The sequence below is a fragment of the Amblyomma mixtum genome, chromosome 1 (assembly GCF_055824585.1).
Source record: "Amblyomma mixtum isolate Tamu chromosome 1, ASM5582458v1, whole genome shotgun sequence".
Classification (NCBI taxonomy): Eukaryota; Metazoa; Arthropoda; class Arachnida; order Ixodida; family Ixodidae; genus Amblyomma; species Amblyomma mixtum.
The window spans coordinates 237,562,121-237,586,221 of NC_143012.1; the positions used below are offsets into that span (position 1 = coordinate 237,562,121).

The window sequence follows — 24,101 nt, forward strand, 5'->3', positions numbered from 1 at the left end:
TATGAGTCGGGACCTTTTTATTTCTACCAAAATCTAGCAACACACATCCAAATAGATACAGCAGCTGCCTAACGAGAGAGTTCCTGCCTTCCCAATATGTCAGACTGAAAGGGCAGGCAATGGGTGAGAACTGAAGCTACCACATAAAAACCAGGACATGTTCAGGTCACATAGAGGCTCTACCAACACAATCATATCTAAACGACAATTCAAAAGGCAATGCTCAGCAGGAAGAACCATCTTCAACAGGCTTAGAGGAAGACCAAAGTAAGAAGGAACCTATGTGGAAAAGAGAAAGCTGCAATACTTCCCACTGCATTTGTTTTGCAATTTTGCCTTCTAAACTGGCAAACAAAGCTTGCCACCACTGCAGCTTTCGCATTACGATGTGCTACATCATGCGAGGTCCTGGTCTAGCAGCATTGTTACCTGTGCAATGCACCAGCACAGTAAGGCGTTGACCATCTGGGCCCCTGGCGAAAATCTTTCCCAGCCCAAATGGTTTATGGAACAATTTCCAGATGGTTCCAGTTGGAACCAACTGGGTTCCAGATGGTGCCAACTGGAACCAACTGGAAATTGTTCCATAAACCAGTTGAGCTGGGAAAGATTTTCACCGTTCCTGGCATCCATTCAAAGAGACGTTGGTAGCTGGGCCAGCTATCCCAGCATGCTAGACACGATAGCAAAGTGGGAAAAAACTATAGGATTATTTCATGCCAAGTGATTCAGCACTTTTTTAACGACCATGAATTTCACTGCAAAAAATTTCACGTGTCCATCGCACTGAAATATTCCATTCACCAGCAAGTATTCCACATGAATATTACAAGTCTTTGCAGCACCTTTATTTTCCGATATAACCAGTCAAGAGAGCACAAGACAAGATTCTTCTTTACAAGTGTGTTTGGTAGCTGAATTCTTATGACACAGCTTACAGAAGGTCACAGAACTGCTGCAACTGCTGAAATGCATTTTGGTGAACTATGGCATGCTGAGAGACATGAAAAAGCATGGAATGTGAAAAGTCTTGTTAGATAGTGGCAACGCCATAAGGCAAATGTTTCATATGGGCTTGTGGCACATGACACGCAGAATTTAAGAATTATTTCTGGCTGAAAATAGTCAACAGAGTCATGAGAAAAAGTTTTTAACACCAGAACCCGCTCGCTTACACATTGTGACACCGAAACTGCATTCTGGTACTGCTAATTTTTTAGAGTGCTAGTTCTTAGGGTGAAGGTTCCCGGGAAAGATTTGCAGTCGGGAAGAGACCGCGGCAAACATGAAAGACTGTGGTCTGCACGCTTTTTCCATTGCCGCGCCTGTGTTGTAAAGAAAACAGATATAAAGGAACAGCTTGCAAATGCCACAGCTAGGTGGCTCAGCGATTAGGGCACTCGGCCACGGAGTTGGAGTTCCTGGGTTCAAATCCGACCGCGGTGGCCGCGTTTCGATGGATGCGAAACGCGAAAGGCACCCGTATGCTGTGCGATGTCAGTACCCATTAAAGATCCCCAGTGGTCGAAATTATTCCTCAGCCTTCCACTATGGCACCTCTTTCTTCCTTTCTTCTCTCACTCCCTCCTTCATCCCTTCCCTAACGGCGCTGTTCAGTTGTCCACTGAGATGTGCCATAGATACTGCGTCATTTCCTTTCCTCAAAAACCAATTTCCTAGGTTTCAAAGGGAAAAGAAAAACTCAATAGACGGTGAAGAACTGGGAACGAAAGCCGCAAAACAGTCCCGAAACTTTTGCCGAAGAAATGCCTATGAAAGGTGCAACCCTCTTTGGCTCAGCGGGGAGCGGGCTCTGACAAGCACCTGGCTCTTTGAAGCAGCCACCATGCAATTGTAAATGGGGATCCATGCCAACCATTTCGCACTGTCCGAAAGTGTAACAGTACCCACGGCCTAGCATCTGTACAAAGGCTTTAGAGGTGGGCGCAGCGTGAAAAGACGTTTGCAGCCTCTCCAGGACACAGCTCTTTCCCCATTTATCCACAGCCCCCTGCGCTGGCTTTCGCAGAATTTGTGCGCAGGACGAGAAAGCAGCCTGCAAGAGTGGCATGAACAGTGAATAGATGGTAGTAAAACGTTATTGTGTCTCCACAGCTAGCATTCATCACCTGCATTACCATGTACTGAAACCCCAACACGTAATGTACGGCGATGGTCCTGCAGATGGCACGTGTCTAGTGAATGCAAAGATGTCTTAGAAACGTATCTTCGAGTTATGTAGTGAGGCGTTCATGAATAGTTTAATTATGAGCGTATAAATAACAAATGTTCCAACCGACCTTTCACTACAACTAACCAGGTTCAGCCAAGTTGAACCTCAGCCGAATTTTTTCTGGTTGAAAAGTGGCACTGGCGGGATGGTTGTACAATAATTTTCCAGCCTTGCCAGCATGCTCACAAGGCAGTTGTACGCCCTTCGTGACTCCGGTGCGGCTTTCTGCTGTGAATGTCCCCTGCCTCTTAGTTTTGAAGACAAAGAAAAGGCCTTCCGGTAAGTTTGGGATTTAGAACATAAGGTCAGAAAGCTTGAGGCCCTTCCAGTATAAAAAAAATAAAAATAAAAAATAAAAGGAGGAAAAGGGGGGGAGAGAGAGAGAGACGGTGGTGACACAATGTTTTCAAATAATGAAACAAGGTAATCTCACCACCCAACTGCTTCCAGATTGTAGTGTGCCGCATATTCTATTCACTTTTATTAGTTCGAACTATGGTTAATCGAACTGTGCCAGCGTCGCCGTGGAGTTCAAATTAACAATCTTTTAATGTAGTGTCAAAGCAGATCATAAAATATTTCTGTTAAAAATAACAACACATTTCTAAAACTTGGCTCATGTACAGGGCAGAGGCCGAGCTGTGTACAACTAAGTGCATGTGTAACAAACTTTTGCCTGAACCCCAGAGTGGACTTTTTGTTTCAAAAAGTGAAGTTTTTCTAAAGTTCTGGTGCTCATAGTATTCTTTCCTAATGGCACTGTTGACTATTTTACAGAGTTTCCTGTTAAAGTCAAGCTTTCTGGCTTTTGCATAATCATCATCACTGTGACCATCGCATGGCCACATCACAGTCGTCATGGCCATGCGATGGTCACAGTGCTGTGGTCATGTGACCACCTCGAGCACACGAATGCACGACGCGAAGAAGCCGAATTAGCACACGACCCTTCGCACTCACTGAAGCGCTCAACAATGTCCTGAAGCCACCTGTATAAAATCCCAAGATCATGCGATGCGGGCCCGCAAGACTGAAGCCATTTGTGAAAGATGCCAGGATTTACAATGTATGCAACCCCAGCTAGCACTGATCATCTGCATTACCACGAAATTGTAATCACTGCAGATGTTCTCCGACTGGTGATAACTTTTAAACATTTTCTGTGTGACATGCTACATATCTATGAAATTTTTGCCTTACAGCATCATTTGAAATAAAATGAACTCTAACAGTGTCAGCAATTCTCCGTATGTATATAAGCTGCATCATAACATTCAACCACATAACACGTCTCCAGAGAAAAATGTTTTGTGCGTGACTAATTATTCTAGAAGATGAAAGTGAAATTAAGTCATGAAAATATCCTTCATGGACAAAAAGTTACCCAGTAAATGCACTACTTCACTGAAAAGAACACGAGACTTTTTTCAACCAGGCCTGTTGTCGTTGCAAAAAACGCCGCATCACTTGGCACGGAGTGACATAATAGCAAAAGCTGTGCCTCAGAAGAGACAACATTACCTGACAACACCTCAATGTTGCTCCTCAGCCTTCCTTTGCAAACAACCACAGCAGTTCAAACACTATATCCGTGTCCCTCGAATGGCAGGCACATGAACCACATTCCAATCCACGATACCATGCACTCAATCAAGAATGTGCAAGTTCCGGCAGCACTTCACCAGGATGCAAGACGACGTTCGCTTGTGGGCACAGAAGGAAAAGACGAGGAGGGCAGAGACACAGGGCTCGGCTGTGAAGCACCGCACGAGGAAAAAAAAAAGGGACTGCCGTAGCATCAAAAGCGCTCAGCAGCCCTTGGCGTGCCTCTCGAGGTGCTTCTTGAGGTGCTGTCGCAGCACGAAGCGCTGTCCGCACACCTCGCAGCCGTAGTTGCGCACGCCCGTGTGCACCAGGTTGTGCCGGTTCAGGTTGCACTTGAGGTTGAACTTGCGGCCACAGATGTTGCAGGCAAACTCCTTGGGCTTGTTTATGCTGGTGGTGGTGCTGAATTCGATTGCCGGTAATGGCCGCCGCAGCCCGGCTGCTAGGAGCTCTGTGACTGAGGATGTGGATGAGTCTAGGCTCGTTGACGGCGGATTAGAGTGCTCGTTGTTAGCGCCGGTCAAGTAGTAGTTGACAGAAGGAACTGCAAGTAGACACAGTAACAGGCACGTCATCAGAGTGAGCTAATGCTGGACAAGAGAGATGCATACAGTTAGCACATCTACTGGTACAGGCTACAAGCTTCCCATGCTGTGCTTAGACCCGAGATTGGTAGAAACTGATGACTGACCACATTTTACAGAACAAACAAACAAAAATGCCAATTAAACACCTCGAAGTGAGAGCCAGAGCCATAAAAGTTGCAACAGATGCATGAGGGATGGTTGCCTTTCCAGCAACAGGATGTTCCCACTGTGAAACTGGCTCTCAACCACTCGAAGCAAAAGTTCATAAACCTCACTGTATCAAAGCAGATAGTGCAATTCACTTTTCTACCCAATCTTTCCTCGCAACTTGTGGGCAGAGGTGAGAGTGACATGCTCCGATTCATGTCCAAAACCCGTGACAAGGGTGATGCATGCCACTATGTGTCCGAGTTGCACCAAGTTGCTTGCAACATGCTAAGTCTTGGGTTACAAATGCTATTCCACTTGAGGCAAGTGGAATGCCACTTATAACTTAGTTCACTCACACTGCCACTTTCCTGACATATCAACAACTTCGCAAATCAGTCAGCATGCTTCCCGCAGTAGTCTCTAGTCGACTAAGGCAGCCGACAAGCGGCAAAATTCTAAAAATGGCACAATGGTTGAATCTGTTGGCTCCACTGAAACGGGCAATCTGCACACAAATTTCGCTGCCCTAATCTGACAACACCATAACCCTAGTAGCAGAATGTGACCGTTTTTTGCTGATTATGAAACATACGACTCTGAATGGCTCTATCTGAGGAGAGCAAATATTTCACTTCACGGACATGCTGCCGCGTCACTACGTTTTGCAAGCTGCCTGCAACTGTCTGCACCAACGGCTCCCAAACAGCAAGTATATAAGCTCGTGCGGATAAAAGAAGCACATATCACAGGCCTGTACAAACGAGCCGTCACCATGTTACACTTTGGAGTAGCTATCACTACGTCTTGTCAGATTTGAAAGTGAAGAAATAATTCAATTGAACAACGATGCTTTAACCTGACAACAAAGATCAAAACAGTTTTGTACTAAATGCCCTGCATTATCAAAAGCAAGGCATGCAAGCTGACGTCACAGCTTCAACACACCAATCACCCCACACAGATAAATGATGGCATAACATCATAGTCCGATATGGGTCTAATAAATGCAAGCGAACCTGCAAATGCTTTTCACTCAACATGTCTTCGTTACAAAGTCTCATGTTACGAGAAATAGCAGCGCAATAAACTCCACTCCAAACTAGGTAAAGCTTGCGTATGCCTTGAAATCTGCATAACGCTAAACAGCCAACAAACAACAAACAAAACCAAGGCATGTAAATATACAGGGTAAGCCAGTAGAAAAATGGCAAAGGTTTCCACACTACCAAGGCAACTCACCATTATAAAATGAGAAGTCCTGTCTGCACAGGGTCCGGTTGGACATGCTTGCATTGCCTACAAAGCACACCAGACATATTAGTGCATGCAGTCGCCTAACAGCAATGAGACAGGAGGGGAAAACAATATGATGACAAGAAAGCAAGTATACAAACACAGCAAACTCACTAGGAAACATTATAACCATGCCCATTTTAGACAAGATTAAAGTTGTTGTAGCAACTACAATTCTTGCTATTAAATAAAAGTAATTTTTTAGAGCAGTGAAATCACAGTAAAGTACAGCTGCATTCTACACACGAGGTCAGGGCAGAAATGTTCTCTGCAACTCATCCCACTTTTTTTTTTTAGCTTAAGGTTTGAATGTACAGTGGTGTGTAGTACTGGCTAGGTATATACACAGCAAAATAAGCACAAAACAATGACTTCTAAATCATTATGAGATCGAAGAATAAATCTACAAGTAGCACTGGTAGCAGTAGCAAACGAGATGAAGTGTCTTCGTAACTGAAAAGGAAAGCTAAAAATAGAAAATACAATGAGATGAAGTGTCTTCATAACTGAAAAGGAGAGCTAAAAATAGAAAATACAAGGCTGCACAAACATCCACATATGTCAAATACTGATTGAAATTGGTGATGGCAATAGATAATCACAAAAAATACACCTGTGAAGAAAAAATTCAGCGATGCCTGAAGCTAACTCATGTGATGAATAAAAAGTATCGCATCTAAAGTAGTATGATATTAACCTAAGTTAAATGATGCTTCGTCAAGAATGGAAGCAACGCTTCCCGCTTCATTTTTTCGCCAGTCACACTATGGGGTGCTAACAGTCCGCAAGCTTTTAATATTACACGGTCAGTCTGAAATAGGTGTATGAGCTGCTATGTATCTCAAACATCGATGTCCATGCTACAAATCTGCTATCAGGAACAATTTTATTCTTAGTTTGACAGTGCCCGTAGGTGAAATGGCAGGTGGCCTCAGCATATGTTTCATCGTTCTATCCGGCATGCACTCCATCCAGCTTCAAAAGACAATAATCGCACAGCTGTCGACCCACACGTGATACACTGTTTCATGACTGCATTGCAAAAGACGCAGCGGTGACTCGCGCACACACGGCATTAACACTGCTGGTGCACAGTTCCGAGGTGCCTTTGTAGGTGGTGCTTGAGCAGGAATCTGCGGCCACAGTGGTAGCACATGTACGGCTTCTGTCCTCTGTGAATGAGTGCGTGCTTGCGCATGTTGCTCAGGCTGCTGAATGTCTTGCCACATGTAGGGCAAGCATTCCTGTTGTTTGCTGCAGCCGGATATGGCTGGGACCTCCGGTGGAAAGCTGCAAATGAGAAGGTATTAGTTTCCTGTCAATGCTGGCATCTAGTTACGGGTTTTCAGGATTTCAGGTTGGGTAACTTTCAACCAGCTGCACAAATTGGCCGCACTGAACACTGACAATATGCACCCTAGACATTTCTGAGTACAATCAACACGAAACGTAGCAAGCTTAACCACCTCTCTAGTTGCAAAAAAAGAGGAGGGATTTTAGACAAAGTTTTCACACATAGTAAAAATGAGAAGCCTGGAATACTCAGGCAGCATAAAGAGAGACATGAAGAGAGACAGCAAAATAGAACTTTTGGATACAATTTCCTTACCCCCTGGGGCTGGCAACGATGACAATGGTGACACCAAACCTGAAAAAAAAAAAAAAATGAAAAGGATTGTAACGCCTATCCAAATGTCACAGGCGGCATCAAATAATTAAGGAGCAATGCAACAGATGACAAGGCATGTTAGTGACATCCTGGGTATTGCTTTACAGTTGAGATGACAACATATTTCACTCCAAGGTGATACTCTACATGTGCGATAGAATACATCTGTAACAAAAGGCACCTTTATTCACTGTGAAATAGTTGCACACTGTGAAGCATAATGTTAAAGGGCAATTAAAAAAAGAAACGGTTATAGGCGAACCGAAAAGGCAATACTTTAGACAAGTGAAGGAGTTGAACGCAAAAGAAAAACTGCAAAAGGAGGCAAAAGAAAAAGAATCCGGTTGTGATTCTATCCGTCCACAATGGTTCGGCCAAGTTAGTTTAGACAATGACAATTCTTTTCCAGCCAACACATTATTAGGACAAAAAGTGCGAACAGCAATGAAAATAAACAAAACTGCCCAAGCACTGTCTAGGATCCACAAGCTGAAGTGCAAAGTAAAGCATGCCACTTGAGCGCCAGGGAGAGCCGCTACGACTGACAGAAGTGAAACTTCCACGCTATATTTAGTACCCACTATGTTAATTTCATTGCTAAGCGATTGGCGACAATAGGATGCAATAAACAGCAAACAAGGCGGAGCAAGAGGACACGCTAGATGACGAAATATTTTTCAAACAGCGCATAAACATCGAAGGGAGGTTTGTCCGCACAATGCGTGTTGCTACACAGAACCAACACGACACTCAAAAAATTGTCCGCTACAACGTAGATCGGCGCACTCTTCACAGTTGCACAGTAACTCGAGTCAGCAGGCGAGCTGCGCTCACTATCGTGATTGTTCTTTCGAATGGCATTCATCATCGCACGATGGTCGGACGAATGTTCATACAAGTTGACATCAGCACACCATCGAAAGCGTAAGCTCTTGAAACGCCAACATCGTATGAATTCCACGGCGTCTGGACGCCTCACTCGGTTTAGATTTGCCGAGTAGAATGCGAAAATTTAACGTAATAAGCGACCACAACCACAACTGACCACAACGCCAAGCAAAGCTTCGCAAGGAGGCTTTCCCCAAGCAAGCCGCTAGTTGATCACAGTGTTGCTAGCGGGCAGCGTTGTTGGCTCAGGTGAGAGCTATGTCTGATCAACAGATTAAAAAAATATTATTAACAATTTTATAATAAAAACTTAATGTGGGATAAATATTAGGTTTTATCAGCATACAATATTTCAGCAACAGAGCAAATTGAACATGATGGTGGGGAAGAAAAGCGGCGCTGCTGTCGTATTGACGCTTGCAGGGTTCAGAGCAGACGCCGGCACCTGGGAAAAGGCGGCCTGAGGGACAACGTACTGCCAGGGGTTTAACACGCGCCATTGCGTCGTTCGCCGCTCTTGCGACATTTTCAGCGTTTTCGCAAGCAAGGGCAATACGGATCGCAACGAACAAACTGACGAGCCACTACACAGTCGGACTGAATGCGGAGGCGGCGCTTGCTTGCGCCGCCGCCGGCATCCTGGGTAACAACAGTCGACTTTTAGTGCACTACTTCACTAGCAAAGCTGAGAAGCCGGGGTATGTGTGAAGTCTCATCCTTTGACCTCTGACGGACCTCTAGTGGCGGAGGCCTAGAGCAGCTGCTCGTTCAACGCTCATGAGTTCGCGCATGAACGCGCGCAGCAGAGCTAGATATCACCGCACGCCATCACATGGCATGATCACGGGGGGACCGATCGCGACTCTCTTCTTTTTACTATATTTTTGCTTTTTATTACAAGGCTTCAAGGCTGTCGCCGGACACTCCATGCTCAGTTTTTTTTTTTTTCCATGGTCTACTCCCTCAATGGGCTAAGATGGCTTCCCTGCATGCTCCCCTTAAACCCGCCTCTTATGTCTAGTGGCGGAGTTCAAACTATTCTGTCGTGTTGTGCAACGGAATAAGAGATGTTTGCTGCCTTTACGTGCAAGCGAAGAAGTAAATTTTAAATCCTTATGCATGAAACATCCACTAATTTCCGCCACATAACGCATCCGAGGACTGACCACCGAAGCGTGGTCCATATTCTTCTGTCCGCGACTGTACATATACAGCGAGTTAAGGGCTACGGTGCATAATTACTGCAACGAAATTACGCCAGATCAGAATGCAGAAAAAAAAATTCATTTCCCAGCCTAACTGACTCTGCTGCACCGCACGGCAGGTAATTAGCGGAAAAGTGCTGGAAAGCAAGCGAACCTGTAGCTCGCTTGCACAAGCAGGAGCGCTAATAGAGCATACATTTTTCTTAATTTCCACAAAATTTGAAATAAAATTGGGTGTTCTTAAAACCGGTATTGAAAGAGACATTTTGGCCAGCGACTCACCGTGCTTTTATCCACTGCCAGTTCTTCGTAGACATCCCATCAGCGCCTGTGATGATTTGTGGTGTCTTGTTTTCTGTCAAAAGGAATTCAATTACAGCTGTGTGTTTGAAACGTACCTTAGTTACATACGCCACTTGAAAGATCGTTACAGTGCTGCCATCTATTGCAAATTAATGAAAATTTATTAGATGAGTGCGGAAAGGCTTAAGAATGTCTCACGCAAAACTGTGAAAAGTTTTAACTAAATCTGGCCTAGAAAAAAATGTGTTCCATTACTTGTTGAATACCCATGATAATATCCCTTACGAAGAATCTTTTAGGCAGTCTATATACTGTTCATAAACTTCCGTATATGAAGTCTGTAGACTATAGACGAATCCTAGAGAACAGTCTATAGGCAATACAAGTACTACGACAGTGTATGACGGTCTATAGATTTATGGCCATACATTTTTAGTAGAATTTTGCCTATAGAGGCCTATAGACTATAAATAGACAAAAAGAAATATCGATAGGAAGGCAATAGAGTATATAGAAGTCTAGACTGTCTATAGACCATTATAATATATAGAAGTCTAGACTGTCTATAGACCATTTTTATAAGGAATCTCCCTGGTAGTGTTGCTTTATGCATTGTCTTTATTGTACTGACCCCGCCTACTTGGACATGACATGCTTGCAGTATTGCTTAGATAAATAAATGAATATCTATGTGCAATCTAAGACTGCAGCTGTGGCGTAGAGGTAGAGCATTTGCGTCGCGTGCAAGAGGACTGGGGTTCAAATCCCGGAGCGGCAACACCGCCATGGTCTCTTGTGACCCCATATGTCCCATGAATCCTTATAGTCTATGGTCCCGTATGGCCCATTACCCCTTATGGCCTGTCACCCCTCAAAGACCGCGACCCCTTTTGGCCTATGAACCCTTTTTTGGCCATGATCATTTATGATCAATGATTTCTTATGACCGAAAACCCATTATAGCCTATGGCCCCTTGTGGCAATTGAGTCCCTTATGGCCTAGGTGGGCCTGGAGAACATTCTTATCGGCAAGAGTGTGAACACCGGAGTTTTTGGTTAGGACATACCACGCCTGGGTTCTCCTCTTGGGAAATAAGAAAAGTGTGTCCTGTTGGCCTTCCTCGTAAGGACTCAGTGGGCGCTGTTGCGCCTCGGGTAGCATGGCCGGACCGGTGATGGGACGAGAAGGATCGGAGACTGGGTTCGGAAGAAGGCAAGGAAAACTTTATACAACTACTTACATTATAAAGTCTCGATAAGAGAAAACTACTTGATGTGAGGGCCCTTGACCGCCCTCGGCGCCGGGTTTTATAAGGGATCTCTTCCCTAACATCCCTAGATGGAGACTCTGTTTGCCGAGGAAGGCGTCTCCAAGTTCACTGTGGCAGGTAATCGTGCACTCTCCCCAGGGAACACGCCCCCGCCACGTGTTGAGTTTGAGAGGAGGGTGCCATCTTCGTCGTGCACACAGGAATCTCCACGAGTGACATTCCCAAGGTGTGCAGCTGGTCGCGCGTGTTTATTATCAGAGCACGGGCAAGCTACACGGAAGGGTACGCGGGGTCAGCCTCCTCTCTGGAGACGAATTTCGATGTCAACGCTTGACGACTGGACCCCGCATCACTTCCCGGTACTCCTTGGTAGCCCGCTTCGGTCGCGCCGGGCTGTCTTCCAGCGCCCCGTCGAAGTGGCCAGCAGGTGCGATAGAGGGAACCCTCCTTTTTCCGAGACAAAGGGTATCTGGACTGCCACCGTCGCTAGGTTGTCGGCTTTTGTTGACAGCTCTCGGTTGTCGCCTGCCCCGGCCCGCGTGGCCAGAAGTACGTTCATAACAGCGCTCTCGTGGGAGGTGCTGCCGAGTAGCAAAAGCCACCTGTGGCTTTGTTGCCCCACCTCTCGTAAGGCATACTGCATTAAAATTCTGCCGCGCCATTTCTGTATTCCGGTCAAAGAGAGCGCTCTAAAATGTGCGTACTAATATCGTTTTCTTTGAGCGCAGCACTGAGACGCTCGCTCCTGTGCGGAGCGTTGGCATCGCCGCCTACGTCGGCGTAACCGACACAGCGAACGAGCAGCACAGCGGAGGATGAAAGTATCCTCTGCAACGGATGTGGCGCAAGAAGGATAGCAAAGGAGAAGGGTACGCTAGAAGCATGATGATTAAAGCGAAAGGGGAGGGTATGCTTGGAGTAGGCGAGAGCCCACAGAGAAAAATGAAGGAGGAGGGCACGACGAGAGTGGTAGAATCTGCTATGCTCGATCTGCGCCTGCTGCTGCGAAACTTTCCGGCCGAGCAAGGGGGTGCCGCCGTAGGCGTGGCCGAGCTCCGCTCCGTTCGGCACTATGCTTTCCGTGTGATATTGTCTGCGGTTCAAATACCCCAACAGTTTCTTCAAAATTTGGTATCACCGTGTATCGTGACTGCCAGCCGATTATTTTCAGAAGTTGATTAGAAAGCGTATTTTCGCTCATTTTTTCGTTGGACCTGCACACCTGGCGGCAGCGTCTGAAACAACAGCCTATTGGCAGCCGCGACGTAGCACATTTCCACGCCCCCCCCCCCCCCCCCCCCCCCCCCCCGATGCCAGCTATGGTGCGGACCTACTGCAGCGGCGTCGGCGCGTTTGTTACTGTTGTGGAAATGCGGTTAGCGTCGACGTTTGGATCTCTCACACGTAGTTTTCTGACCACCGAAGCCGGATGCCGAGGTACTGCTTGGCTGAAGACTGTGATTGACAGACAAGATCAATCCCGCGCGCATGGTTTGAACTAGGCAGCGGAAGCGGCTGCTCCTTTCGGAGGGAATTCACTAATGATAACGCATACTCCGCCCCATCAATCGCATTGATCGTCTATAATTTTTCTTCGATTTTCTGACTGTGGTCGGCTTTAAAGGGCCACTGACCAGGGTCCGGACATTTTTGAAAAACAAGCCCACTGCATAGATGAGGCATCGAAGATAACCTCTGCAAAATACTAGAGCCATGCGCGCCCCGAAAAGCTGCAAAAATTCAAATCAAAGCCCGCTCGTTCTTTCCTTCAACAAAAACGTCCCCGCCCCACTACTCTGAACCCCCTTGACGTCATGGGGGTTACTTTCGCTAAAGGCACTCCACTGGTGCATCGTTCTGACTGACGGGAGAAGGTTGGGTGTAGCCTTGGCGTCGCGTCGTCTGCACAACGCTTTTTGCAGCGCCTTCTGTTTTGGCACATGCCACAAACCCGCATGAAGGAACAACAACAACAACAAAAAAACTGCGGAGGGCGTACGGCGACAGCCTTGAACCCTAGCCATAAAAAGTAAAAAATAGTAAAACTGAGTGAGTTGGTTCCCCCCCCCCCCCCCGCCGTGATGACGTCACGAGACGCTCTGCGTGCGCGCTCCCTTCTCAGTTTTTTTATTCTATGCAAGCCCCCCAAAACAAGGTTTTAATGACTAGTGCAGCAGAGCCTATCCCTCGCTCGCCCACTTGACCGCTCCGCACACACACCGCGTACGCCTTGACTCCAATGAATGATATGGGCTTTGGAGCGGAGAAAAGGCACAAACACACAGAACACAAACACGCATGGAGAAAAGCAAACGGGCGGTTGCCGGGTCTGCGCTTCGCCGTGTGTTTCGAACACAACCGACTTCCGCCCCTCCGCTCGTGAAACGGTGGGGAGGCCTAAAAAAAAATTACCGACGATTACGTTACTTCTTAATGCGAAATTTGAGCGCAGCAAAAAGCTGTTTCACCTTTTCGATAGATTGAGGCAAAGAAATCGAGCAACACATGTATGCGCTATCACAGAGTTTTTTTTTTATTTTTCACACGTATTCCTTTAACAAAGATTACACTAACAGTTCTTGACAGTCATGAAGGAAGCTTTGTGGTCGGAGAAATAGACTGATATATGTTCGACTTGGTACACCAATGCTTGATTCTCAAAGACGAGATCTATACAAGTGCCTCGCGAGGTTGTCACAGCCGTGGGACGCATTACGAGCGAGAGGAACGGGATGTTCTCCCGCATAAGTGTTAGGAAATTGCTGTTTGTCTTTATGTCAACATTAAAGTCCCCCACTACTAACATCGGTGTGGATCGATGGACGGTTAATGCGAGTTGCAGGAAGTGCACGACGTCTTTCGTGAGTGCGGTAGGGGCGAAGTAGGCAGCTACTACCAGCAAGCCGTTGGGCAACTTTGCGGCGCACAGTTCGCCAAGTTCATGTGACGTGCCAAACATTTCGACTGGTATTGCAGAGAGACCTGTGCGCAAGTAGATAGCGACTCCCGCCGCTGTGTTGTGGTCTCTGCGAGCACCACAGCAGTATAGAAAATCTATGATTTCGAGAGGCTCTTCGGGATCCATCCAGGTTTCAGCAAAGCAAAGTACAGAGGAATGGCGCAGAATGTGATCGTGGTGTACGTCCTTGGCATGTGCGGCAAGGGAGCGTACGTTAAGAATGTGGTTGTGAATGATGAATCAAGTGCTGCCAGCGAATGACGCGTCCATTGGCTGTCTGCGTGTGTTACTGATGTGTGGTTAACATGTTAAGCTTCGCCTGTAAGAGTGGAACGCGACAGCGTCTTGCAACGCTGCCAGGGAGTCCACAGAACGCCATCGCCAATTCGGCTGTACGCCTTGCTGGACGGTAAATTTATTTTTTGAGGAAAGGAAATTTATCTCTCTCGCATATCTGGGTGGACACCTGCACCTCGCCGTAAGGGGAAGGGGGAAGATGGGAGTGAACGAAGACGCTGTATTAGCTAGACGCGCCTTTGTTCATTCCAAACCATTCAGCTGGCATTACGGAGTGGCTAGCGTGCTCGTATCGCACTCCGGAGACCCTGGTTCGATTCCCCAACTCGACCAATTTCGTTCTGGGTTTTATAGATTTATGCGGTCTAACTAGAAAGGTTAATTAGGCTATTTCATATTTACATTATTGCATTTCTATCCACCGTGTTCTGTCATTAACCTGTCAATTGTTGGAACTGTCTAGGATGTTCGACACAACGTATATGAAACGAGGAACGTCTATCTGATCTCGGTTCGGCGAGCGCGGCTTCGGCCGCTTATCTGATTTTTTCAGCAGCGTCCGCTCCGGCGGACGCAGTTGTTCTGCGACGCGCGTCTTTTCGTGCCTTTTTCTCTTTCCTCTGATCTCTTACCTCTCCTCTATCTGCACGTTGGCAGCGGTGGTGGCTTGGCTAGAGCCAGTAGCAGGCCCGTGCAATTTCTTTTTCATCCTTCTCTCAGTCACAACAACAACAACTACTACTGAGTGGGGAAGTGCGTGGTGGTGGAGGGAACGCGGCTTCGTACTTATGTTTTTTTTTCAGCAGCGTCTCCTTCCGCGGACGCTGTTGTCGCTGCGGCGCGCGTCTTTGTTTTCTTTTCTTCTGACCTCTTCATTCTCCTCTATATTAATTAGGCTAATTGATTAATTAAGCAATTAACTAAACTCAGTCCAACTTAGTTGCAGCATCACTATACGATCCCTTTGATTGGTTGCATGGTTACTAGCCAAAGTACAATTGGCCCCATTTGAAATTCGCGCACTGTGACGTCACGAGCATTTCGACCAATTGAAAAGCATGACATTGGGGGCGGAGCTGGTTACGAGGCCGACGCCGACGACGACGCGAAACCCAGGAACGGACGCCAAAGAGCTGCGCTCTAAAATGAAAAGGTGGCTCGCTATAGCTGGGAATGACAAACAGATGTATGAAATGATGCGCTCGCTAACAAGTCTAGCGGCGAAACACCGCGAGGAGACCCAAAGAGCAAAACAGAGAGGGTGTTAGGAAACCCGCAGCGCCCCCCCCCCCCCTCACCTCGAATAGACCCAGTAGCAAAAACCAACAAAAGAATTCTATTGAAGGCGGGGCCATGACGTAGACATGTGACGCACTCCACAGACACCACGCCTCCGGCTAACATCGGAGAAGGAAGGGGTGATTTTGCCTTGCCGAGCCTACTCGACGAGGAGCGGGAGAGAAAAATCTCGAGGAGTGAATGGAAGGAGAGGAGGCTCGCTCCAAGAGAGGTAGCGAGTGTTTTCGACCAGAGGGTGGTCACGGGTCCTTTAAGGAATAGAAGGGTGAACAAATCATGCCTGCTTTGATATGATGTAAGTTCATTTTACTAACAGATCCAGATTTGGGGCCAGGAATAACAAACCAACGTTTTGTGCAAATGATGTAGTTCTTGTCACCTGGCACAGAGCATTATGACGGTCTATTCTTTCATGTTTTCCTGCTGACATGCAGTAATAAATAGAAGTACCATGCTGTATTTGGGGTTCTCTTGGCTATCATTACTGCTTACTCGTGAAGTTTCGCGGCCTAGGCCATACTTAAATTCTAAGTACTAAAATGTCATTATGTCCGATTCAGGCACTAGTATAGCTGAACAGTGGGTGCTTCAGTACTAAGGTCTCAGTATGCCGCATTTAGGCATTATAGTTGAACAATGGGTGCTTTCTTATGTATCCGTAGTCAGAAACGCTCTGTAATTCTCGTTACTCCTTGTAGCAGATACTTTATTTTTCTGTGGGCATGTCCCTGCACCGGTAACCGCATTGACACCTGTCCATGAAATAAAACATTAACTAAAGAAATTCCGAGAAGTAAAAAGTGTTAGAAGAAGTTCCTACTCTAGGCTGGAGGCCGACAGAATAACAGCAGTGGCGTTACGTACACAGAATAGTGTTGCAGCTACTAAGCACCGCCATGTTCAGGAATCATGCTAAGATGCCATTCGAAGAGTTCCTCACAAATATTCATGTCCGGCTCAGGAGTAACAGCGTTCTCGCAGCTCACAAAACTCAGCATGTTTTGCGCTATGCGCGTGCATCTGGGCTGGCATGGTTTCTGATTGCATGCACTGAATACACTGTTAAGTTGTTTACACGATGCAAGAGTCCCATTTATGATTTACACATCCAGAGTACATTCGGGCTTTGCGGCTGCTTTCTGTGCTGACGTAGCGACAAACGAAGGCGACGACGCGCCGGTGTCGGTACTTGCTTTCCGCAAAACTAAATTTGGTGCTTGACGAGATGTTTTATAGCATTATGCGCACTTCGCATGTGTTTCTAGTCCCGCATGACTGGGCGGACTGTTGGGCGCCTGTGGTTGGTTTGGATTGGTGTCGATGTACAAGGAGGAGGAGCCATAGCCGTATGGCTGTATAGTCCGGCGCCTTTTCGAAGGTAGTACTGCTTCGAAATCGCTGTCGTCGCTTACGCTGCTTTCAATATTTGAGCTGCCCATTTAACCCATGCATTCACGCCGCCAGCTTGAAACTATCGGGTGAACAGCAGCTGCCTGACCGTGTGGCGGCCGCGGCGGCCATGGAGACATGTGACATCACGGTCGAAGCTTGCGTGCATAGAAAGCCAAGAAGCTTAAAAATAAACCCATCCATGCAAAAATAAGTGAAAAAATTACTGCAACTTAAGGTAATCGCTAGTTCAGAAGAAGATTTGGGCAACGTCTCCAGAACCCTTTAATTTTGTTGCAGTACCCCTTAAATAAAGGATGTATTATTGCTACTTTCATGACTTCTTCGCCGGAAGGGACGAAACAAAGTCTGAGAGCATTTTGTGTGATGTCTTAAATATTTTTGTAAGTACAGATCTCTCCTGTCTCCCGTTCTCTCCCCTTCTTCGTATCCTGTGCCTCATTAGCTGTAGGAGGGAAGGTTAAAGGAAGTGTTTTTGAAAATGCAATCATACTGGCGCGTTTCGCGATGCGAGCGCAAAAGATCGCACTCAGCAGTTATACGGGAGCAACCTCAACTCAAGAGCCGTGCTTCGCAATCGCATCTTTAGAGGGCTACACATTTCGTTGTCATTCCTGCCCGATCTGCAACCCTGTAAATGTGTGCGTTAACGATACGCGTAACGGCACCACTGTACAGAACCGGCACACTGGTCGAACAGCAAAGGCAACAAAAAAGTAAAAGGCAACGAATGCACGACACACAGCATGCTGAACGAGACACCAGCGTTAAAATAAAACGAAGCAATCAAATGCAAAAATTGCCCGCCTATCGGCCGCGTCATTGCCTACTAGGAAAGGGAGATACGGAGGGGGGAGGGTCCCCTAGGTCCCCTCGGCAGTGCGCGCCCTCTGGCGGCATTCATCAGGAGCGAGTAGAGGGGATACGCATGCCAGCGACACCTGGTGGCTCGGCCCGAAATCTATTGCTGCTTCGTCGTCGCTTTTGGCCCCCGCTTTTGTGCTTCCCTTGCCGCGTGGAAGCCCGGGAGGGCTTTTGTGCACGCGCCGTTCCATTAGCAGTAGGTCTCGCCGCTTGCCACTCAGCGCGCTGTGTGTTTCCCTCAATATGTGTGTGTATGTGTGTATAGACATATCTCTATGCAGCCAGAGGCTCCAGCGTTTCCAGTGAATGTTGACGGGGCTGGCTGGCAGAGTGCTGCATCGATGAGCTGAATAGATCGATGTGTCGACCTGAGAAGCGGGCCAGAGGGAAAGGGGGTGGCGAGTGTCGGCCGCTGCGTCTATAGGCCGAGAAAATGGTGTATAATGGTGTTGTTTCTTCCGCCATCTTATAACCATCCAGACAGGCTGTTACGCCGATCACGGGAAAGCGACAAACCGTGGAACAGACAGGGTAGATGTGAGGCGTTAACGCACTGACGAAGTTCGGCGCCGTTAGCCTTGCTGCACAGGCTTCTTGATTTTTTCTTTTCTTTTTCTTTAGGACTCATTTTGTCGATTGCTTCAAAGCTCCCACCATGAAGACCCTCGATACATCAGCCTCAATCTCGGGTATATGTGCATTGTTGAAATGTGTGCTGCATAGGGTTTTATTTTTTGACGCATTCTCTTTTTTGCTGTAAACGTGAAAAAAGTAGAAAGCAGTTATCCCACAGACTGCACACACACGAGCAAGTTTTCTTTAGGCCTTTAAAGGCACTGGTACTTAAAGTGGCACTGGTACTTAAATCATTTAAAGGTACTTAAGTGGTCGCAGAGGAGAAATGCAAAAGGCGCCTGCGTGCTGTGCGATGTCAGTGCACATTAAAGATCCCTAGGTAGACGAAATTATTCCGGTGCCCTCCATTACGGCACCTCTTTATTTTTTCTTTCACTCTCACCTTTATCTCTCCTCTTACGGCATGGTTCGGGTGTCTACCGAGATGTGAGACAGTTACTGCGCCGTTTCCATTAATAATAAATAAAGAAAAAGAATTCTAGGCGCGACCACTGTTTCAAAGTTCGTGAACTTCCTTTTCGAAGTTATGTCTTGTGCTATCATCATCATCATCATCATTTATTTGTCCCTTAAAGGCCCTTGGGGGGGGGGGGGGGGGTATTACATAAGGGGGGGGGGGGGGAGTAGTACATTCAACATGACTCTTTTCTTTTTGTGCGTACGATAAGAATGGAATGTTTTGCAACCAAATATTGTTTCAATAGCAGCAAATGGTTAGTTTTGCCACGCTTTGCAAATGTGATTTCTGCTTTATTTTTGTTAGAAAGATGTACCCCCTGCTATAATTCCTTAAACCGGTGATGCAGGCAAGAAATAAATAAATATACTCGCTTTATATTGTGGTTTACGGTTGTTTTAAAGAAGAGCCTATGAACGTACTTGTATGGGCTTTACTTAAATTAAATTTACTTGCGATGGCAGCAAAAAAAAAAAAAATTAAGGGCGCATTTCGCGAAATTTTGATTAATTGAATAGCATTCTTTGAAGTTAAACTGAAATTTATTTTAAAAACAAATCTGTGGAATTACTGCGTAATCATCTCCAGCCTTCATCTCTTATCATTCCTGAGCTACGAAGATGCACATCAAAAGCTTCAGCCTAAGGAAGCATATGCCGTCGGTGAATGTCTCATTGAATAGACGCCAGACGGGGCCTACTAAAAAGGTGGAAAAGGCAAAAGCATAATAGGCGGCTCAAGCGTAAGATCGCCGAGGTCACCAGACAAGCCGAAGAATATGCGACGGAGCTCTCGAGGCGCGACTGGAACCAAAAGTGCAACGAACTTCAGGGGACTCTAGGTTGGGCCAAGACATGGGCTTTGCTAAGGGCTCTCATAGACTCAACCACGACAAAATCCGAAACACGTGAGACGACCCAAAGGATCGCGCACCAGTTTCAGGGCACTGACGAGGAACTGCTATAGAACATCAAGCAGCGTTATATCGGCAATGCAACACACGCCGACAGCAGCTTGGCATACACGGGCGAAGCGAATCCCGCTCTGGACGAACCCCTTACCATAGAAGAAGTCAGACACGCTGTGATGTCCGCCACAAAGAGCACAACACCAGGGAGAGATGGCATCACCAATGCCATGATAAGGAATCTGGATGACAATTCAATCAAAAGATTCACGGAATTCGTCAATAAACACTGGGAACAGGAGACCCTCCCGGACGACTGGCGACATGCGGAAATAGTAATGATTCCGAAGTCCGGAAAGACTCCAAACCTGGAAAATCTTAGACCCATTTCTTTGACATCATGCTTGGGAAAAGTGTACGAGAGAGTTGTGCATCACAGGTTGCAGACCCACCTTGAGGATAACGATCGAACTCATGCCGCACATTATGTTTGGATTTCGAAAATACCTATCGACACAAGACGTTCTCCTGCAGATCAAGGAGGAGGTGCTTACTACCGTCCCACAATATGGAGAAAACATCTTGCTCGCTCTCGATCTTAAAGCGGCCTTCGACAACATCAGTCACAGGGCTGTGCTGGAGGGGCTCAGCAAACTGGGTTGTGGGCAGAGAATATTCAACTATGTGAAAGCCTTTCTGACTAACCGAACCGCTACCATTGGAATAGGAGGCATCAGGACTGACACCTTCAACACCCCCCAAAAAGGAACACCGCAAGGCTCTGTGCTATCACCTATGCTTTTTAATATTGCAGTGATTGGTTTAGCAAGGGCGCTCGAAGAAATTGAAGGAATCAGGCATGCCATCTACGCAGATGATATCACAATCTGGGTGACAAGGGGATCCTTAGGAGAAAAACAAGAGCTTCTTCAGCGCGCAGCAGACACGGTCAACGCATACGCCCGACACTGTGTACTCACATGCTCCCCTGAAAAATCCGAGGTGCTCAGAGTCTACAGACAAGGGTATGATCTGCAAAACTCCATAGATAACTACATAGGGGAAACGAAGGTTCAGGAAGTATCGAAAGTTAGGATCCTCGGCATGTGGATCCAAAGCAACCGTCGTATTGATCACACGATCAGACAGCTAGCAAATACCACAGCACAGATCACCAGGATGATTGCAAGAATTTCCAACACAAGAAGAGGTATGAAGGAGGAAGACACATGTAGGCTAGTACAGGCCCTCGTGGTCAGTAGGATCTTATACGGCGTCCCCTACCAAACACCGCTCGAGCAAGAAAAGGAGCAGTTAAAGCAATTCTTAGAAAAGCATACAAATGCGCTCTCGGACTGCCGGTCAACACTTCGACGGAGAAATTCCTTAAACTGGGCATAAACAACACAGTACAAGAACATATCGAGGCCCACCTTCTCGCGCAGAAAACAAGACTGATGCTGTCCGCAACAGGCCGAAACACGCTGCGGTTGCTCGGCATGAGAGACGCTTTGAAAGAAATCAATAGCACAGCGAGCGTTCCAAATGAAATCAGGAGGATCATTGAGATCAGTCCGATTCCAAAAAACATGCATCCAGATATACATAAGGCGAGAAGAAAGGCAAGATCTGAATTCCACGAAAGAAGCTTCGCCGGGGCAAAAGACGTATTATACGTTGACGCAACAACATACAGACACCGATACGGCTCGGTAGCCAGCGTGGTGGATCACCAGCTCAGGGAAATCAACTGCGCTTCGATAAAAACCAACAACATCCTCGAGGCTGAGGAAGCAGCAATTGCACTCTCCATCACCCAGCTGAGTGACGAGCCCCATGCACACATCATTACAGACTCGCAAGAGGCGTGCAGAAGATACAGCAGTGGACGCATATCCACTGCAGCCATTCACATACTCAAGGCGAGGACAATCACTTTTACGAGATGCTTCATCACGTGGACACCAGGCCATGAGGCTGTCAAAGGGAACCAACGTGCGGACGCCAATGCCCGAGCATACACCAGCCGGGAGGCGCGCACCGAAGGGGAACTGGACGTAGTCACTAGACGATATGGAGCCATCTTAGAACACCAACGAGCCCTCCGTAGGACCTACCCTCCCCCCACAAAGACCTTAGTAGAGAGCAGTCGGTTGCCTGGAGACAACTGCCGACTAATACGTACCCCAATCTGAGTTTACTCAGCAAAATCTATCCTTCCACATATGCCAACAAATGCCCGCTATGCGGTGAACACCCAACGCTTTATCACGTTACATGGGCCTGTCAGAAAATGCAGGCAGCGCCGATAAACAACACACCAACACCGGAGCAGTGGGAGGCTGCGCTGTCCAGCTCGAAGCCTGCTCAAGCTGATCGACAGGGCTTGCAAGACTGCAAAGGCCGCTGGGGCCCTGGACTGAGGGCTCCACCTATGCTGCGAGAAAGAACCCTTTTACAATAAAGTTTTTCATTCATTCATTCATTCATTCATTCATTCATTCATTCATTCATTCATTCATTCATTCATTCATTCATTCATTCATTCATTCATTCATTCATTCATTCATTGAATAGAGCCGATAGATTGTACACGAGACGATTGCAAGACAAAATGTTCTAAACTGGAAATCGCCTGATGTCGAGCGGCGCTCTATAACCGTACGATCACATCGGACACCGTACTGCACGTTTCTGGCTTTGGTCGATTTCCTGCAATTAATTTAAATTTTTGATTCCTTCTTCTGCCGAGTGTGCAGGGCACCGGAGCCGATCACCGAGTGCGGACCACGATGTTCTTTAGGTAAGTTATTCCTTCAAAGCATGCACTGCCACACGGCAAAACGTTATGAGAGAAAGCGAACTTCACAACCTACATGACATATTATTTTTAGGCAGCGGACCCGAGCATCCGGCACAGAAAATGAAAATAGTTTTTTTTTAAATAAGAAAAGGAAATAAAGTAGTAACTGTCTCACATACCTCGGTGGACACCCGAACCGCGCCGCAAGGGAAGGGATAAATAAGGGAGCGAAAAAAAAGGAAGATGGTTAGTTGGTTTATGGGGTTTAACGTCCTAAAGCGACTAAGGCTATGAGAGACGCCGTAGTGAAGGGCTCCGGAAATTTCGACCACCTTGGGTTCTCTAACAAGCACTGACATCGCACAGTACACGGGCCTCTAGAATTTCTCCTTCATCGAAATTCAACCGCCGCGGCCGGGATCCTTTGATGGCACGTGCCAGTTCTGTGGGGAGGTGGCTGACGCCTTCCACATGGTTTGGGCGTGTCAGTCAAACCCATCTATCCCCCCCAACCCCAACCCCACCAGAGAGGACTGGGAGGCGGCCCTGCTCGGCTGTCAGGACCTAAAGACCCAAAAGGCCTTAGTTCACCGGACGCGGGCGGCGTTGCTTGCCAATGGGGCCCCGGAATAGGGGCTCCACCTAGTGTTGTTAGGGGAAAGGGCCAATAGGGCCTACCCTAATCACCTCTCTGTAAATATTTATTGTACTATAAATGTTTTTCACCACCACCACCACCGGGATCTAACCCTCGTCTTTCGGGTAGGAAGTCGCAATAGCTCTCGCTGCCGCCGATCCAAAATCGAGAACGGTTATCACAGACTCTCGCCGGGCCTGTGAACATTATCTTGCAGGCGAAATATCACCTCTTGCCTCCCAAATTCTGAGACGCGCTCCCGCCGATCCAACTCGCACAAAAGTGATCTGGGATCCTGGCCACCAGGGTCTACGAGGCAATGAGGCCGCTGATGCGGCCGCCCGAGCGCTCACACACCGAGCTCCTCATCCTAGCTCTGCTGGCACAGAAGCTCATAAACCGCTTCTGCGGTTCCGCGAAATCCTAGTTCATTATTGCGACAGCCACCGCCTCTACCCGGCACCTGCCAAGGGGCTGAGTAAGGCGGAGGAGCGAACTCTGCGGCGCCTGCAGACAGGAACTCTTCTCTGTCCTGCCATAGCAAAACACTTCGATCCGAACACAGATGGGCGCTGCCCGCACTGTGGAGAGATCTGCGATATCTATCACATGGTGTGGGCATGTACTA

At 47.3% G+C, this 24,101-nt stretch overlaps 1 protein-coding gene across 3 annotated transcripts; it reads right to left on the bottom strand.

Annotated features, from left to right (window-relative positions):
* Positions 1–11,041, bottom strand: LOC149371305 (uncharacterized). 3 transcript variants are annotated; one of them, XM_089565180.1, is made up of 6 exons: positions 11,001–11,041; positions 9,913–9,985; positions 7,478–7,516; positions 5,815–7,158; positions 618–4,382; positions 1–484 (listed from the first exon to the last, which is right to left on the bottom strand). In XM_089565180.1, the coding sequence occupies exons 4-5, from the start codon at positions 6,005–6,007 to the stop codon at positions 4,042–4,044; spliced, it is 534 nt and encodes a 177-aa protein (XP_089421306.1). In that variant the 5' UTR covers positions 6,008–7,158; positions 7,478–7,516; positions 9,913–9,985; positions 11,001–11,041; the 3' UTR covers positions 1–484; positions 618–4,041. The 3 variants fall into 3 exon arrangements, with proteins under 3 accessions (XP_089421306.1, XP_089421303.1, XP_089421304.1); XM_089565177.1 differs by lacking the exons at positions 9,913–9,985; positions 11,001–11,041 and adding an exon at positions 8,583–8,661; XM_089565178.1 differs by lacking the exons at positions 9,913–9,985; positions 11,001–11,041 and adding an exon at positions 8,372–8,657.
* Positions 11,042–24,101: the final 13,060 nt, after the last annotated feature.